We start from the raw sequence: 17,601 nt of genomic DNA, 5'->3' as shown, positions 1-17,601 counted from the left end.
ACCTTTTCCAAAATCTTTAATGTGTATTTGATTTCCAAAATGATGCTAAAATGGAAAGGTGCATCCAATATCAGTTTTTGAGTGCAGATAAAATTTCATTTTAAGTTTGTCTTTACTGTAACCTATCTGTATTTTTAATTCCTTCTAGGAGGAATTTCAATATATTTTTAGAAAAAAAATAGTTTGGGTTGTAAAGTTTGCATATTATGTTAATGTGTTGAAGTGTATTTATTTGAAAATATTTCTTTGTATCAGAGTAACTTTTAAGGTTGCTATACATTCTCCAGAGAATCTTATGCAATGGAATGCACAGAAGTATCATTAATAAATGCAATATATGGCTGAGGATTCTTTTTCGTTTTGTTATTTATAGTTTATTAAGAGTTGTTATGATTATAAAATAGATTGAAATAAATTTAAGGAACAGCTTTCTAACTAGAGGACAATGGAAAATGGGGAAAAAAACTATCTTTGGTTCATATCCAGAGGAGTTTGGATTACATTAGAAGCTATCCAGACCAAGATAAAGAACATTTATTTAGCTATAAAGCAGTTCTTTTGACAATTGCAAATACTCAATATCCATTCTAATAATTAAAAATAGCAAGTAATTGTAGGATTCCTCACAATCTTAAACATTCTTGATTTAACCTTTTCCTATAGCAAGAGTTTATTCGTGAAAATGAACATTTATCTGTCCATTCATCCATCCATCCATCCATCCATCCATCCATCCATCCATCCATCCATCCATCCTCTCTTGTCCTCTCGCTCCTAAAATTATGCATTTTGGCTCAGTGAAAGCGCCTTTTCACCCTGCTCCTCGCTGACTATGCAAATTGCATCTAAACAGACATCAAAGGATTTGCATTTATACAAATCCTACAGAACTCATTTCTGAGATGCCCTCTAAAATTGTGGAAAAAGCCATTTCTGTTGAGCTCAAGGGGAGCGTGAGTGAGAAACGGAGTCTTCTGCGGCAGCATCCAAGTTCATGACAGCTGATTTTCTCAAATATTCTGCTAAATTTACACAGAGAGAAATAATCCCTCTTGAGCATGGAGACTGGTAAGTATTGACTTGATCCACTTGACGTGTATATTTATTTGCTTAGCGACAATGGCATAGAAGTTTGCAAAGTCAGGCCTTGCTTGGAATGGAAATTCTTCCCCCAATTGTGATTTTTAAGTCAAGAACTCCCTGTACCTTGCTTCCCTCAAAAGTATGCATCAGAAATAGAACCTCTAGGTCAGGAAACTTACCATCATTGCCAAACTCAAAGCTAATTCCGCAGAACCCAAAATATAGAAAATTCTTGATTTCAAATCCTGCCAATTAAAACGTTTCAGGCAATTTGTAGTGGTGAAGTTTCCTAAAATATTGTAATTATTGTGTTTGGATGAGTGAATCTTAGCTGACGAAAGGGAAAGATGGGGGGAAAGAAGCAATTCCCTTCAAGACTGAAGAAAAGACAGAGGCTTCCAACTAGTTTTATTTAAAGAAAAACAAGTTTTATCCTAGGACAGAACCTTAAACTAGCTTTGCTCTCTGACAAGCTCCAGACAAACCAGGAAACTGATTGCTTGGATTTTCTTTTATTCTCTGTATTGACCGGGTGCATCGTTATTTCTGATCCCACTTGATTCCTGCCAACATTTTATTGAAGGAGAGGGATTCCAGCTGCCGTTTTAGATCACTTGAAGCCACAATTGGGATAGGAGAGATCTAAAGATTTGATGGCTAGCCCTTCCATTGTGGTCGATCTTGAAAAGGCTTTCTATGGCTTACCACTCCCAATTGGCAGAACTAATCTGTCCCTATTTTCCAAGCAGAACAAAACGCTAAATAAATGCCATATACTAAAGAAATAAATAGAGAGAGAACAAAAGCACAAAACATTCATGTACGAAAAGATCTATGTTTGGAACAGTAGGTCAAATCGCACAAAAGATCAAAGAGTTTTCCCCATAGGACACTTTCTTTGAGTTTGGAAGATGCTCTGGGTTTGTGGTTGCATTGTTTCCTAAAAGATTACATGGATCCTCAAATAACATCTGGCTGAAAATTCCCCTCAGGCTGTTTCTCACTTCCGCAGGGTAGATTCTTTCTGTGAGCGTGGGGGTGTCCTCAGAAGTCAAGGTTTCAGCTCTGCTTTGCTTTCTTTTGTTTTTTTTAATGTGCATTGTGCATGGTTCCAAAAGCTCTCACCTCGCACTCAGGAGGCTGTGAGCTCGATCCTAGGTAGAGACAGATATTTCTCTCTCTGGGCACACCGAGAATATATATCTGCTGAACAAAACTCCGCATCGGAGACAGGAAGGGCATCTGGCCATTAAAACACTCCGCTAACGCCATTCAGTTGCCCAGACTCCACCCCGCAAGGGATGATGGGGGTCTTTAAATGAAGATGATGATTGTGCACGGTTCCAAAGGCAGAATAGAAGGACCTGCTTCATATATTTCAAGTTGAATGAGACTAGAATGGAACCACCACCCTAGCAGCAAAATATATACCGAAAAGCATCTGGTGAAAGCCATAGCTGCCAGCAATTCAGGAAGCGCTTCTGTGAGGGGGGGGGGGGAATCATTTCCATCTTGGAATGTTATCTGGAAAAATACAAGAAGCCCTCAACTTACAACCCTTCATTTAAAAGTTACAACACTGAAAAATGGGATTTCTAATCAGTTCTGGCATTAAGAATCATCGCGGTCACATGATCAGAATTTGGGCGTTTGGCCATCGGCAAGTATTTACGATGGTTGCAAGGTTCCAGGCAGTGGTGAAATTCAAAAAAATTTACTACTGGTTCTGTGGGCGTGGCTTGGTGGGCATGGCAGGGGAAGGATACTGCAAAATCCCCATTCCCTCCCTACTCCGGGAGAAGAATATTGCAAAATCTGCATTCCCTCCACACCCTGGGGGCAGCCAGAGGTGGTATTTGCCGGTTCTCCAAACTACTCAAATTTCCGCTACCGGTTCTCCAGAACCTGTCAGAACCTGCTGGATTTCACCCTGGTCCCAAGGTCATTTGATCCCCATCTATGAACTTCCTAGCTGGCTTTCAACAAGCAAGTTAATAGGGGAAACCAGATTCTTTTAACAACTACATGAGTCACTTACATTGTCCCCGGCTAGGAGGGGGGAAAAAATCCAGCCTGGTTAAAAGTAATCAATATCTAAACTCTTGAAAAATCAGCAAAATGCTCTCCACCTTGGTTGAATGAGGAGATTTTGATTCACATTAAACCAAAATTGAATCCGTACATTAGACTGGTTGCTTCCTCTTAGCTATTGGTAGGTTTCATTTACTAAACCAAGAGCAAATCAATTATAGGATGCCTTAACCCTGGTTGAACATCAGTTCCTCCATTGTATTTATGACACCAAGATTTCAAGATGGGGATTGAAAGGTTTCTATGGCCTCTACTACTGTAACGCTCTGTACATGGGGCTGCCCTTGAAGAGCACCTGGAAGCTTCAACTGGTCCAGAATGAGGCTGCGCGGGTTGTCATGGGGGCACCCAGGTCCTCCCATGTTACACCCCTTTTAGGCGGCCTGCACTGGTTGCCGGTTGTCTTCTGGGTGTGATTCAAGGTACTAATTATGACCTTTAAAGCGCTCCATGGCTTAGGCCCAGGGTACCTGCGAGACCACCTACTGCCACCGGTAGCCTCCCACCGTCCACTGCGATCCCACAGAGTTGGCTTCCTCAGGGTGCCGTCGGCCAGACAGTGTCGGCTAGTGACCCCCAGGGGGAAAGCCTTCTCTGTGGGAGCGCCTTCCCTCTGGAATGAGCTGCCCCCGGAGCTTCGTATAATCCCTGACCTCCGGTCCTTCCGACGCGCCCTAAAAAGTTGGCTTTTCCAGCAAGCCAGCCTGGCCTGAACAAAACAAATCAAATTATTGATTACTGTTAATTTTAATTTGAATTCTTTAAAAAAAAAGTGTCATTGTCAATTTTAATTGGGTTTGGGATATCCTGTTTAATTTCTTCTTAACTTTTGTATTATGTGTTTCTTTTAATGTTGTACGCCGCCCTGAGTCCTTGGGAGAAGGGCGGCATATAAATTGAATAAACCTAAACCTCTGAATGGATATATCTCAATCAATCAACCAACCAACAAATCTTGTTGGGATACAAAACATTCACCCAAGCTTGGCCTGACTTGACGGCACCTTTGATCCATGAATAAAAGAACAAACCATGTAGCCTTACCCTACTTTTTATTCTCACAACTAAGCTTCTTCTCTGATAACATTGAATTTTTAACTATTTTTAACAAAACCTTTGCCAGACCAATTCTTGAATACAGCTCGTCCGCCTGGAATATAGGGCACTGTATATAGGACATTAATAGGATTGAGTGGGTCCAGAGATATTTCACGAGAAGCGTCCTCCACTCTTCTGCTCGCAACAGAATACCCTACACCACAAGGCTTGAAATTTTGGCCTTGGGCAACCAGGAACTACACCACCTACGGTCTGACCTAAGCGTAGTACATAAAATTGTCTGCTACAACGTCAATGACTACTTCAGCTTCAACCTCAATAATACATGGGCAAACAATAGATACAAAGTCAAGGTCAACCGCTCCAAACTCGATTGCAGAAAATACGACTTCAGCAACAGACTGGTCAACGCCTGGAATGCTCTACCCGACTCCATTGTTCACCTTCAATCTCAAACTGTCTAGCGTGGACCTCACCCCATTCCTAAGAGGTCCGTAAAGGGGGCGCGCATAAGCGCATCAGCGTGCCTTCCGTCCCTGTCCTACTGTTCCCATTTATCTGTATCTACTTCCTTTGTTCATATTTATGTTTGTACTTATACCTGCTACCTTGTGCACAGTGGTGTATTAACCATTAAGCAGATTAAGCTTGTCCTTAGGACACCAGACCCAAAGGGACATCACAAAGTTGAGAAAGGGGAAAAAAAACCCAATGAAGATTTGTACAGGCGGGGGGCACCAAGATTTGTCAGTGTTTAGGGCACCAGTGAGCCTTAATCCGCCACTGCTTGTACGTGTTTGACGAACAAACAAACAAATAGATAAACATACAAGGTTGCGTTAGCTCCTGGAGCAGGGATCCATCCTTGAATCGTGTAGATTCAAGAACAACAATTTGAAAACTTGTGGAAATCAGCTCCCAGAATTCCCCAGCCAGCAGGAGGAAGCAAAATCCACAGGTCTTCAAGTTGGAAACAATCTCTCCTTTATCCAGCTTCCCTTATGAGGTTCCTTCCTTTCCTGATCACTTATCTTGTCTTCTTCAGTCCCCGCAGAGTATGGCAAGCGTGTTTATCAAGGTGTGCGTGTCAAACACACAGTGAAGGACCTGCTGGCTGAGAAACGCTCAAAGCAGACAAACAACTTACGTCGAAATGTAAGTCTCCATCTCTTACCTTCCTTCCGGTTCTGACGCAGCAACCTTTAACCATGGCTAGAAATGGAGGTTGCTTCCGCAGGAAGACTCAATATCTGCCTTATGTATTTTACATTTAATATCTAGGGCAGTGTTTCTCAACCTTGGCAACTTGAAGATGTCTGGACTTCAACTCCCAGAATTCCCCAGCCAGCGAATGCTGGCTGGGGAATTCTGGGAGTTGAAGTCCAGACATCTTCAAGTTGCCAAGGTTGAGAAACACTGATCTAGGGCAATGTTTGAGGGGGAAAAAATCATGTTGCAGGGGTTCGCACGTGGACCAATTGTGGAATGACTATAGTAGCATTTAGTAGGGGCTATGCTGGTTGATGCAGTGGCTCAGTGGCTAAGATGCTGAGCTTGTCGATCAGAAAGGTTGACAGTTCGGCGGTTCGAATCCCTAGCGCCGCGTAATGGAGTGAGCTCCCGTTACTTGTCCCAGCTTCTGCCAACCTAGTAGTTCGAAAGCATGTAAAAAATGCAAGTAGAAAAATAGGTAGTGGGAAGGGAACAGCGTTCCATGCTCCTTCGGTATTGAGTCACGCATGACCACCATATGTCTTTGGACAGCGCTGCCTCTTCGGCTTTGAAGCAGAGATGAGCACCGCCCCCTAGAGTCGGGAACGACTAGCACGTATGTGCGAGGGGAATCTTTAACTTTATGCTGTTTGAACATTATGCAACATTATAGAGGTGGTCCTTGACTTACAAACATAATGGAGCCTCCCCATCCTGGTCATAAGCCCCAATGGTCGTAAAATGGGCCAGTCACATAACCGCCTAGATTTTATAATATTTCTTATGGCACTCGTTAAACACGACGGTCATTAAATGAACCGATGGTTTGTGCTGCCGTTTTGCTGAAAACCAGAAATAACAGTTTTGGTTTTTTTGGCAAAACACCGTCGTAAAACCTTGTCATGTGACTGCAGGATGCTGCAAACATCCATAAATGCAAACAAGTTGCCATGGGGTTTTAACCATCATAATTTCGATTCTAGGTTGTGCCTAGCTCTCAAGTAACGTGACCCGTCAAAACCGCGGTCCACTAAAGCGCGCCCGATCAAAGCGCGTACGTGACGTCATCAGCAGCGCGACAAATAAAATTAAAAATAAATTAAATTAAAATTAAAATTAAATTAAAGCAAGCCGATTCACATAAAGGTAAGGGTTAGGGTTAGGGTTAGGTTAAGGGTTAGGGTTAGGTTTAGGGTTACGTTAAGCGTTAGGGTTAGGGTTAGGGTTAGGGTTAGGGTTAGGGTTAGGTTAAGGGTTAGCGTTAGGTTTAGCGTTAGGTTAAGGGTTAGGGTTAGGGTTAGGGTTAGGGTTAGGGTTAGGGTTAGGTTAAGGGTTAGGTTAAGGGTTAGCGTTAGGTTTAGCGTTAGGTTAAGGGTTAGGTTTAGGGTTAGGTTTAGGATTAGGTTAAGGGTTAGGCTTAGGGTTAGGTTTAGGGTTAGGTTTGGGGGGGTTAGGGTAAGGTTTTCGCGTTAATTTTAAATTTACCGCTCACAGCGTGCCATTTTTGTCGCGCTGTGATGACGTCACGTACGGGCTTTCGTCGAGCGTGCTTTAGTCTACCGCGGATTTGTGGTGGAACCCTCAAGTAAGTCCATTGGAAATTTGACAGGTTGCTAAACAATCCGTTGCAACTCGAGGACTACCCGGGTATGACAATTGATGTGCAATCTTTGTGATCGCTTTTCACTCTGGTTGGTTGGTTGGACCTCCCCCTCCCCCTCCCCCCAACCCCAAAATAAGGGAGCTGCTTCCTTATTTGCACAGAGAGCCTTCCGAACAATTTATAGCAATAGCAGTAGACTTATATACCGCTTCATAGGCCTTTCAGGCCTCTCTAAGCGGTTTACAGAGAGTCAGCATATTGCCCCCAACAATCTGGGTCCTCATTTTACCCACCTCGGAAGGATGGAAGGCTGAGTCAACCCTGAGCCGGTGAGATTTGAACCGCTGACCTGCTGATCTAGCAGTAGCCTGCAGTGCTGCTTTTAACCACTGCGCCACCTTGGCTCAATTTGGTTGCTGTATCTGCGTATGGATCAATATTGTTGTTGGACAAGAGATACAATTAACGGTGAGCAAACAGCAGGTGCACGAACACAGCCGAGATGAGGAGGAAGGAAACAGCTCGTCCCATTCAACTTATCTCTGGAGAAGAACACTCCCTCCATTTTAGCAAAACAACAAAATAAAAAAATCCCCTTGCAACAGGTGCGTTCAGGCCTGGATTGGAAATCCTTAGGGTGTGACCCTGTTATTTGTTAGCAAACGCAACGCTATTTCGGCTTGTAAAATGCTGGCCTTTCATCTTCCAAATAACCCCGCCATTTGCTATCTCTAAGTTGGATTTCCACACATACCAGATGGCAGGATTCTGTGAGAGCTTTCTGATCACCAGTGACCAGCATGCTGGTGAAGTCCGTTGATCACGAACAAAGGCGAATGTATGTGTCCCAGGCAAAGGTTCCTAACGGTTCGGCCCGGTTCAGCCAAGTAGGTAGCAACTCAGCTGGCCACGCCCTTGAACTGGTTCTATCGGCAGCACCATATGCGCCGCCATCTTGTTTTTTTGCTTTTCCGAAGGCGCAGAAGCAATTTTTTCACTACTGCGCATGCACAAGAAGCACATCCCTGAACAAACCGGCAATAAAAGAAGCCGGAACCCACCCTTGGTCCCAGGATAATGTGTCAGGATCCAATCGGGGTCACCGGGACCAGAGGTTTTTGTCTTCCAGCTTTTGGACTCATGCTCTAGCCCAGTGTTTCTCAACCTTGGCAACTTGAAGATGTCCGGACTTCAACTCCCAGAATTCCCCAGCCAGCATTCGCTGGCTGGGGAATTCTGGGAGTTGAAGTCCAGACATCTTCAAGTTGCCAAGGTTGAGAAACACTGCTCTAGCCCATCTTCAGAGAACTGTTCTGTTAGAGAGGAGTTCCCTGGGGAATGGGCTCCAGCACGCGTCCGAAAGCTCGGAAGACAAAACCTCTGGTCCCGGTGACCGACCCAGATTGGATCCTGCAAGTCCATTTGTGTTTGCCTGGGGAAATGACCAGTGAAAGAAACCACAGTGCTAGTTGCTTAGTTTTGCAAGAGTTTATGTTGATCTTCATATTCTTTATTGTTACTAAATAATGACATGGTTGAAATCCATAAGTCTTAAAGTTGCCAAGTTTGAAAAAGACTGAGTTAGAAGAATATAAGTCTAATGAAAATAAAGCAACAGATCAGGCAAGTAAACTGATTTAGGTAAAAGGTAAAGGCTCCCCTCACACATATGTGCTAGTCATTCCCGACTCTAGGGGGCGGTGCTCATCTGCATTTCAAAGCAGAAGAGCCAGCACTGTCCGAAGACGTCTCCGTGGTCATGTGGCCAGCATGACTAAATGGCAAAGGCACACGGAACGCTGTTACCTTCCCACCAAAGGTGGTTCCTATTTTTCTACTTGCATTTTTTACATGCTTTCGAATTGCTAGATTGGCAGAAGCTGGGACAAGTCACGGGAGCTCACTCCGTTACGCGGTGCTAGGGATTCGAACCGCCGAACTGCTGACCTTTCTGATCAACAAGCACAGCATCTTAGCCACTGAGCCACCGCGTCCCCTGAAAACCAATTTAGATTTCCAAGACTAAAATGAAGACCTACAACCTAGGATCATTTCCCAGATGTTCTCATGCTATCCAACTCCATTTCATGCTTGGTCCACCAGAAGAGTATCTCAACTTCAACAGTTAAGGTGCATGGACTTCCTCTTCTAAAATCCCAGCCAGCATGCAGAGAATGCTGGGTGTTGAAGTCCTTCATTGGTGTTTGTCAAGCTCAGCAATGTGTAGATTTTAAAAGAGCCGAGGTGGCGCAGTGGTTAAATGCAGCACTGCAGGCTACTTCAGCTGACTGCAGTTCTGCAGTTCGGCTGTTCAAATCTCACCGGCTCAGGGTTGACTCAGCCTTCCATCCTTCCGAGGTGGGTAAAATGAGGACCCGGATTGTTGTTGGGGGCAATATGCTGACTCTGTAAACCGCTTAGAGAGGGCTGAAAGCCCTATGAAGCGGTATATAAGTCTAACTGCTATTGCTATTGCTATTGCTATTGCTATTGCTATATGTGGAGTTCAGCACCCAGGATTCTCAATATGCTGGCTGGGATGGAGGAAATCCATACATCTCAACATTGCTGAGACTTTGGAAAAAGTGTGAAGAAGAAGAACCAAGACGGTGAAGGGCCTGGAGACTAAAACATGCAAAGAACAGTTGTAGGAACTGGGTATGGATACTCCACAGAAAAGAAGGATTATGGGTGACATGATAGCGGTATTCCAGTAACTGAGGTGCTGTCACAAAGAAGAAGGGGGGTCAAATCATTCTCCAAAGCACTGGAGGGCAGGCCCAAAAAACAACGGTTGGTAACTAATTAAGGAGAAACGCCACCTGGAAGTAAGGAGAAACTTCCTAACAGTGAGAACAATGAACCAGTGGAACCGCTTGTGATCAGAAGTTGTGGGTGCCTCATCACTGGAGGCTTTTTAGTTTAGTTTAGTTTAGTTTAGTTTAGTTTAATTTAGTTTCGTTTTATTGATTTTCTATGCCGCCCACTCCCGAAGGACTCCGGGCGGCTTACAATAAAACAAGGGAGGGGGATAATAGACAAAACAACGTATTAAAATATACTACAGTCACAATTTCCGAGGGGTTGGATATTTCGAGAGCCCCCCAGCCTGCTGGAGCAGCCAGGACTTAACGGCTTTGCGGAAGGCCGGGAGGGTAGTAAGGGTCCGGATCTCCACGGGGAGGTCGTTCAAGAGGGCTGGAGCTGCGACAGAGAAGGCTCTCCCCCGGGGAGTTGCCAGCCGGCATTGGCTGGCAGATGGGATCCGGAGGAGACCTAACCTGTGTGATCTAATCGGTCTATGGGAGGTGATCGGCAAGAAAAGTCTGGACAGCCACCTATCTGAAGTGGTGTAGATCCTCCTGCTTGACCAAGGGGTTGGAGTAGAAGACCTACAAAGTCCCTTCCAGCTCTATTCTGATTGATTGGAGATACTCTTCTGGCAAACCAAAACCAAAAGCCTTGAGCTGTTGACTGGCCAGATGGACAATTTGTGAGCAGGACCTTCCTCCTTTCTGGCCTACTTAAGTGTTAAGCCATTTCTTCTTATAGTGCTACCTCATCAAGCCCTTCATGGTATTGGACCTGGGTACTTGAGAGACCGCCTGCTGCCAATTACCTCCAATAGACCGATCAGATCCCACAGATTAGGCCTCCTCCGAATTCCATCCGCCGGCCAGTGTTGACTGGCGACTACCCGGAGGAGAGCCTTCTCTGTGGCTGCTCCAACCCTCTGGAACGAACTCCCCGTGGAGATTCGAACCCTCACCACCCTCCAGGCCTTCCGCAAAGCCCTTAAAACCTGGCTGTTCCGACAGGCCTGGGGCTAAAGAGCTTTTGCCCCCCTCCTCGAATGGTATGGTTGTTATGTGTTTTAATTGTGTATTGTTATGTTCGTTTTTTTATCCCCTGTCTGTACCCACTTGCCTGACTGAATTGTGAGCCGCCCTGAGTCCCCTTCGGGGAAAAGGGCGGCATATAAATGTAATAAATCCAATCCAATCCAATCCTCCTAGCATGCTGGCTGGGGGAATTCTGGGGATTGAAGTCCACCCATCTTAAAGCTCCCAAGGAGAAACACCCTGACAGAATCCATCTGTCACACTTCCACCGAATCGGTGTTGCGGGTGGCATCTGAAGTTCTCCACCTGCCCCCCCCCACCCCCTCGGATCTTTAAGTCTTGCTTTCTGTTTATAACCTCTCGCTGGTAACAGCTATGAGCTCTAAAGAGCTAATTTCCATGGACTCGGTGGTGTCCAGGTGGAAGCTGGGTGTTGGTCACCAAAAGATAATCTTGACACTGGCAAATTTTAATTCAAATCCAGACCTCTAAATTTGGTTGCTTCCTAGGAGGGGAAACTCCTGTTTGCAGTATGCAAACTGAAGGAGGTTGCGTTTTGCCTTGCCTGGCTGAAAACTAAGGGTAGCATTTGCTATTCAGGGCAACTGGGTAGTATGTATTTGTGGAACTGGGAAACTAGAATAAAGAATGTCCTTGAATTAATTCTGAAAGGAGACCAGTGACATCTTTTTATCGTTCGTCCTGCAGGCCAAAATCTAGCTTGGCTTCGCTTTTATTTTCCCCTTGGAATTCCTAGAGGATTGAACATTGGATCTGGGTCTCAACACAACAGTGAGATCTACTATAAATCTACTTCTTTTAGATACACATACAAAATGTAGCATAACAGAGTTGGAAGAGAGGTCTTGGAGGTCTTCTAGTCCAGCATCCTGCTCAAGCAGGAGACGCTCTACCATTTCAGACAAACGGTTGTCCAATCTCTGTTTGAAGACCTCCAATGATGGAGCACACCCACAGCTTCTGGAAGCCAGAAGGTGTTCCAATTGTTTTCACTGTCAGCAAATTTCTCCTTAATTCTAGGTCAGTGTTTCTCAACCTTGGCAACTTGAAGATGTCTGGACTTCAACTCCCAGAATTCCCCAGCCAGCATTCGCTGGCTGGGGAATTCTGGGAGTTGATGTCCAGACATCTTCAAGTCACCAAGGTTGAGAAACACTGTTCTAATTTGATTCTCTCCTTTATGAGTTCCCATCTATTGTTATCCCATCCTCTAACCCCAATCCTAACATCCTCTCTTTGTAAACCTCGGCCGCTGGGAATTTATCGTAGTGTGACGCGGTGGCTCAGTGGCTAAGACGCTGAGCTTGTCAATCAGAAAGGTCGGCAGTTCGGCAATTTAAATCCCTAGTGCCCCGTAACGGAGTGAGCTCCCATTACTTGTCCCAGCTTCTGCCAACCTAGCGGTTCGAAAGCAAGTAGAAAAAAAATGCAAGTAGAAAAATAGGGACCACCTTTGGTGGGAAGGGAACAACGTTCCCTTCGGCGTTGAGTCATGCCGGCCACATGACCACAGAGACGTCTTCGAACAGCGCTGGCTCTTCGGCTTTGAAACGGAGATGAGCGCCGCCCCCTAGAGTCGAGAATGACTAGCCCGCCTGTGCGATGGGAAACTTTACTTTGCCTAACATACGTTGATTTTTTTTCCAGTGGCATTCTGAGCTGTGGGATTCCCAAGGCAGGTTTGGCTAGAACACCTCAGTGGGTGGAGCCGAGAAAGCCCCAATAAACAGGATTTCGTTTCAATTCGGTTCAATTACTTGCCTGTTGCTAATAGGATTATTCCTCAGTCCGTTTCCTTTACTTCATATGAAAAAGTACAAAGCATTAGCAAATATCTTATGGGCTGAATCTGAAAGTACTGTGAGTAACCTCTTGGCATCCCCTTGGCCAAATTTCCCTCCTGCTGCCTCAGCGCCCAAAATAACAAACCAGTAGTTGCGATGGACGTGAAAACTGAGAAGGGCTCAATGGAGGCTGCCATCTTTGACATAGTCTCCCCCAGAGATGCTCCTGGCCACAGCTCTGGCTTGAAGCCTGAATTTGTAAACAAGAAACCTCAAGTTTGGCCTCTACCTTGAAAGGATTCCACACTTTTGTTTTCTTTGATCTATTTTATTTTTATTTATTTTGGTTTGTCAAGCTTGTATGAGAAAACAAGTATGAATATAACATATAAACGTATATACATAAGAAATGGGTGCAAATAAATGGGGACCATAGGAGAGGGGCGGTAGGCTCGCTGGTGCGCTTATTCACGCCCCCTTTACGGACCTCTTAGGAATGGGGTGAGGTCCACGGTGGACAGTTTAAGGTTGAAGCTGTGGGGGGTTTGAGGATGTAACAACAGAGTCAGGTAGAGCATTCCAGGCGTTGACCACTCTGTTGCCGAAGTCGTATTTTCTGCAATCGAGTTTGGAGCGGTTTAGCTTGAATTTGTATCTAAGATGGCATCTTACAACACCTGAGTTCAGGTAGCATGCTTAGCTCCAATGCCCTTTGTTCAAGAGGGGCTTAACGTGTCACGTGGCTCCAGCTATTCTGGCTTGCAAAGAACTCTTTGTGGCTTAGCTGCTGGCCACACTCAGCCCAAATTCCCTTTCAAGTTGTGGTTGTTTTGTTTTGTTTTTCCAGGGAAGTGTTCTGAGCTCTCAACCATCTTTTGTTCCACTGCCCGGTAAGTATTTTACTTTTGTAACTGGATCTCTAGCCCATTAACACCAAAAGCTTATTTAATTTTGTGACAGCTCCAAAGTCATAGCACTCTAATTGTTTCTTTCTATTCCTGTCTCCCCTTCCCACTTCCACCACACCCTGATCATCCCTTTCTCCATGGCCCAAAGGTTCCCCCACAACATCCGGTTATTATGGCGTCCGAAGACCCTTGGCGACAGATATGGACTTGCACAACAGCAAAGATATTTCCGGCGAAGTCTACGGTTCCTCCTTGCTACCCAAGGCATTGGCTTATGAATGCCCAGCGAGCCAGGGGTATTCTTTGTCTCTGGATGCCCACTTAATCGACCAGTATGTGGACCAACGGGCTGCATCCATCCCCTCTGGAGCCTCTGCTGTCCTTGGCAACTCAACATCATCCTTTCCAAGCGATTCAGCTCATTATTTCAGCGTAAGTAGAGGACAACCAGGGTTAAATAGAGAAGGACCTCGGTTAATTTTTGTTTTTTGAGTGCACAGTGTAGTTTGTTCTGACCTAGGCTTCCCCCAAAAAGCACGAAGCAAAGTCCTGGTCCCGACAACGCCTCTTTCAGTAAACGAATGTGAATTCTTCTCATTCATCAAAGGCCTGGCAAGCAGTCTTTCAAAGGAATATTTATGACCACAGACCTCATCTATCTTGGAAATCTGCCATGTCAATATTTTCCAAACGCAGAGCTGTTGAAGGAAAGACTTGGCACAGAGTCTCTGAGATTCACAGACAGATTTTCACACTCCTGAAATGAATCTAATGACCAAATGAACTAATTGTTTCCTGCAAAAGCCCCTTCCCCTTTCGGTCCTCTTTTATGTCCCATGAGAGGGGCCAATCACCTTCCACCTGTGGCTTTACTCCCAAGTTGACCCTCATTTCTGAGCTGTTCTTTTCCTCTGGCAGTTCTGTGCATGCGCACACTGGGAACTCTGCCTCACTGCTGTCTTATCATTGGCAGAAGAAAATAATGGCTTGAAATTTGCTCTTCATCACTGATTCTTGTCCTGCCGTTATTGCCCAGTTCAAGTTGCTCCATCTCTTAACCGAGATGACGGTTAATCAAGATGGCTCAATTTTACACACCTTGATGGCGCCAGAAAAGGGGGAAGGACCACTTTAACACCCAGTCTCGCTAACTCAAGGCTTGTCTCGCTTATAGGCTAGAGATGAGAGTCCACTGTATTGTGGGATACTCATCAGAAAGCAGTGGGGGGGGGAGAGATGCTTTTAGGGCACATCAGAGGTGATATTCAGCAGGTTCTGACCAGTTCTGGAGAACCGGAAGCGAAAATTTTGTGTAGTTCGGAGAACCGGTAAATACCACTTGTGGCTGGCCCCACCCGCATCTATTCTCTGCCTTGCAAGTCCCAGCTGATTGGGAGGAAATGGAGATTTTGCAATAACCTTCCCCTGCCATGCGCACCAAGCCATGCCCACAGTACCGGTAGTAAAAAAATATTGAATCCCACCACTGGGGCACATCTGAACTGTGGTTTTATCTGAAACAGTATAGGGTTTCCTCCCTAGGCAGGGGGTTGGGCTAGAAGACCTCCAAGGTCCCTTCCAACTCTGCTGTTGTATTGTATTGTATTGTAATTTCTAACTTCTATCATTCCCATAACAATATACATCTATGTTAGGTTTACAAATCTTTCCTGATTTAGTTATTCCATCGATTTCTCATTATGTCTTTCATTTTATCAAATAAAAATGTGGTACATTCATATTCCCTTTATTTCTATCGCTTAGTCCAGCTTTTAATCATACCGCCCCATAAAAAGCTTTCCCTTTCTTTCCTGTCTAACGTCTAATCATGTTGCCTTGCCTACAAAAAGCGAAAGAAAGAAAAAATAGGGAGGGAGGGAGAGAGAGAGAGAGAGAGAGAGAGAGGGCGAAACAATTCAAACCAGTCCCGGAGAAAAGGAATCATCCTTCCATCAGCAGAAAAAAAAGCCACCTTGATGTGCTCCTTTGTGTAGGCAAACCACAGGGGTAGATTTCTGCTGGGGTTACTGTCGGTTCGGTGCACACACGATTTGCGCGCACTCCGCGTGCATGCACAGTTGCCTGTAAATAGGTCTGCGCATGAGCAGAACATTAAAAATGCCAAAAAAACCATGCCACGTCGACCAGGGAACCAGTTGGGGGATGTGGAGAGCCTGTCATCCCTACCGGTTCGGTGACCCGGTGCAAACCGATAGCAACCTACCTCTGGCAAGTTGAGAGTATCTAGGAGAGCTTGCCTCCTCTCTGTGGCCTCTATTGATAATTCTGCAGGGGAGGCTATTGTCCTTCAACATTTTGGGATCATTAAATGATAGAGCCAAGGTGGCGCAGTGGTTAAATGCAGCACTGCAGGCTACTTCAGCTGACTGCAGTTCTGCACTTCGGCTGTTCAAATCTTACCGGCTCAAGGTTGACTCAGCCTTCCATCCTTCCGAGGTGGGTAAAATGAGGACCCGGATTGTTGGGGGCAAGAGGCTGACTCTGTAAACCACTTAGAGAGGGCTGAAAGCCCTATGAAGCGGTATATAAGTCTAACTGCTATTGCTATTGCTAGAGTGCTGTACTGCAGCCACTTCAGCTGACTGTTATCTGCAGTTCGGCGGTTCTAATCTCACCAGCTCAAGGTTGACTCAGCCTTCCATCCTTCCGAGGTGGGTAAAATGAGAACCCGGATTGTTGTTGGGGGCGATATGCTGACTCTGTAAACCGCTTAGAGAGGGCTGAAAGCCCTATGAAGCGGTATATAAGTCTAACTGCTATTGCTATTAAATGCACCCCTTTTTCCCCTCCAGCAGAGAGACTCCTGGGAACAATCTGTGCCGGACAACCTTGGTCAGCTGGAGGCCTGTGCAGAATCTCTCCAAGTAGCTCCAGTCTCCAGCTGCCTTTCAGCTCACGAGGCGGGGACAGCTTCCCACTGCAGAAACCCCAACTGGAATTTACCCCTCTCTGGAATCCAGTCTTATTCCTTCCACCCTCTCGAAGACGTCCACTACCCGGCTGTGTTCTCCACCTCGTCAAATTCGCCCTTCTCCTCTTTGATGGCTGCTGCGGCCAATGACCTCCCTGGGCTCAAGATGCTTCCGGGGTCTTCTGAGGAGCCTTCAGATGTAGCCGCTCTCCAGGAGAGCAGTTCTTTCTGGCCCAAGGAAGACCCAAGTCCTCTCTGGGGGTCTTACGAGGAACGAAGGACTTACTGAGCAGAAGGGAGACCCAGCCGAGACTTTGTGTGTTGTTTAAGGCACTGCCACAGATGTTGAATTTGGAAGGTGGGCTGAGCACTACACTCAGTGGGATTCCAATTTTTTTTACTACCAGTTCTGTGGGTGTGGCTTGGTGGGCGTGGCAAGGCTTGGTGGGCGTGGCAAGGCTTGGTGGGCGTGGCAAGGGAAGGATACTGCAAAATCCCATCTCAGGGTTCCAAATAGCATCCGAAAGTAACTCGGAGTCCAAGGCAAAGTATTCCTCAAAGTTCCAATTTATTAAGAGAGCCATGTTGGCACGTTGTCATAACTATGAGCCAGTTGCCAAGCGTCTGGATTTTGATCCAATGACCATGGAGATGCTGCAACAGTCATAAGTGTGGAAAAATGTCAAATCATTTTGTTCAGTGCCGTTGTAACTTCGAACACTACAAGTTGTTTAAATTGTTGTAATTCGAGGATTAAAGTAAAGGTAAAGGTTAACCTCGCACACATGTGCTAGTTGTTCCTGACTCTAGGGGGCGGTGCTCATCTCCATTTCAAAGCTGAAGAGCCAGCGCTGTCTGAAGATGTCTCCGTGGTCATGTGGCCGGCATGATTAAATGCCGAAGGCGCATGGAACGCTGTTATCTTCCCACCAAAGGTGGTTCCTATTTTTCTACTTGCATTTTTTACATGCTTTCGAACTTAGGTTGGCAGAAGCTGGGACAAGCAATGGGAGCTCACTCCGTTACGCGGTGCTAGGGATTCGAACCAACCTTTTTGATTAACAAG

At 45.6% G+C, this 17,601-nt stretch overlaps 1 protein-coding gene across 1 annotated transcript; it reads left to right on the top strand.

Moving 5' to 3' along the window:
* The first annotated feature begins 816 nt into the window (after positions 1 to 816).
* Positions 817 to 17,509, top strand: POU2AF2 (POU class 2 homeobox associating factor 2). The gene is made up of 5 exons (XM_087703801.1): positions 817 to 1,068; positions 5,279 to 5,388; positions 13,543 to 13,585; positions 13,752 to 14,035; positions 16,417 to 17,509. Exons 1-5 carry the CDS (start codon positions 1,059 to 1,061, stop codon positions 16,822 to 16,824), a joined length of 855 nt encoding a protein of 284 aa, XP_087559927.1. The 5' UTR covers positions 817 to 1,058; the 3' UTR covers positions 16,825 to 17,509.
* The last annotated feature ends 92 nt before the right edge of the window (positions 17,510 to 17,601 follow it).

This window comes from Thamnophis sirtalis, unplaced genomic scaffold (genome assembly GCF_051295495.1).
Source record: "Thamnophis sirtalis isolate CommonGarterSnake01/CBP01778 unplaced genomic scaffold, rThaSir2_p1.2 scaffold_2, whole genome shotgun sequence".
Lineage (NCBI taxonomy): Eukaryota > Metazoa > Chordata > Lepidosauria > Squamata > Natricidae > Thamnophis > Thamnophis sirtalis.
This window is presented reverse-complemented; position numbering and strand designations above follow the sequence as displayed.

Coding starts and splice junctions, on each gene's coding strand:
- POU2AF2 (XM_087703801.1), top strand. Junction 5,389..13,542: donor CAAACAACTTACGTCGAAAT/GTAAGTCTCCAT, acceptor TTGTTTTTCCAG/GGAAGTGTTCTGAGCTCTCA. Junction 13,586..13,751: donor ATCTTTTGTTCCACTGCCCG/GTAAGTATTTTA, acceptor CATGGCCCAAAG/GTTCCCCCACAACATCCGGT.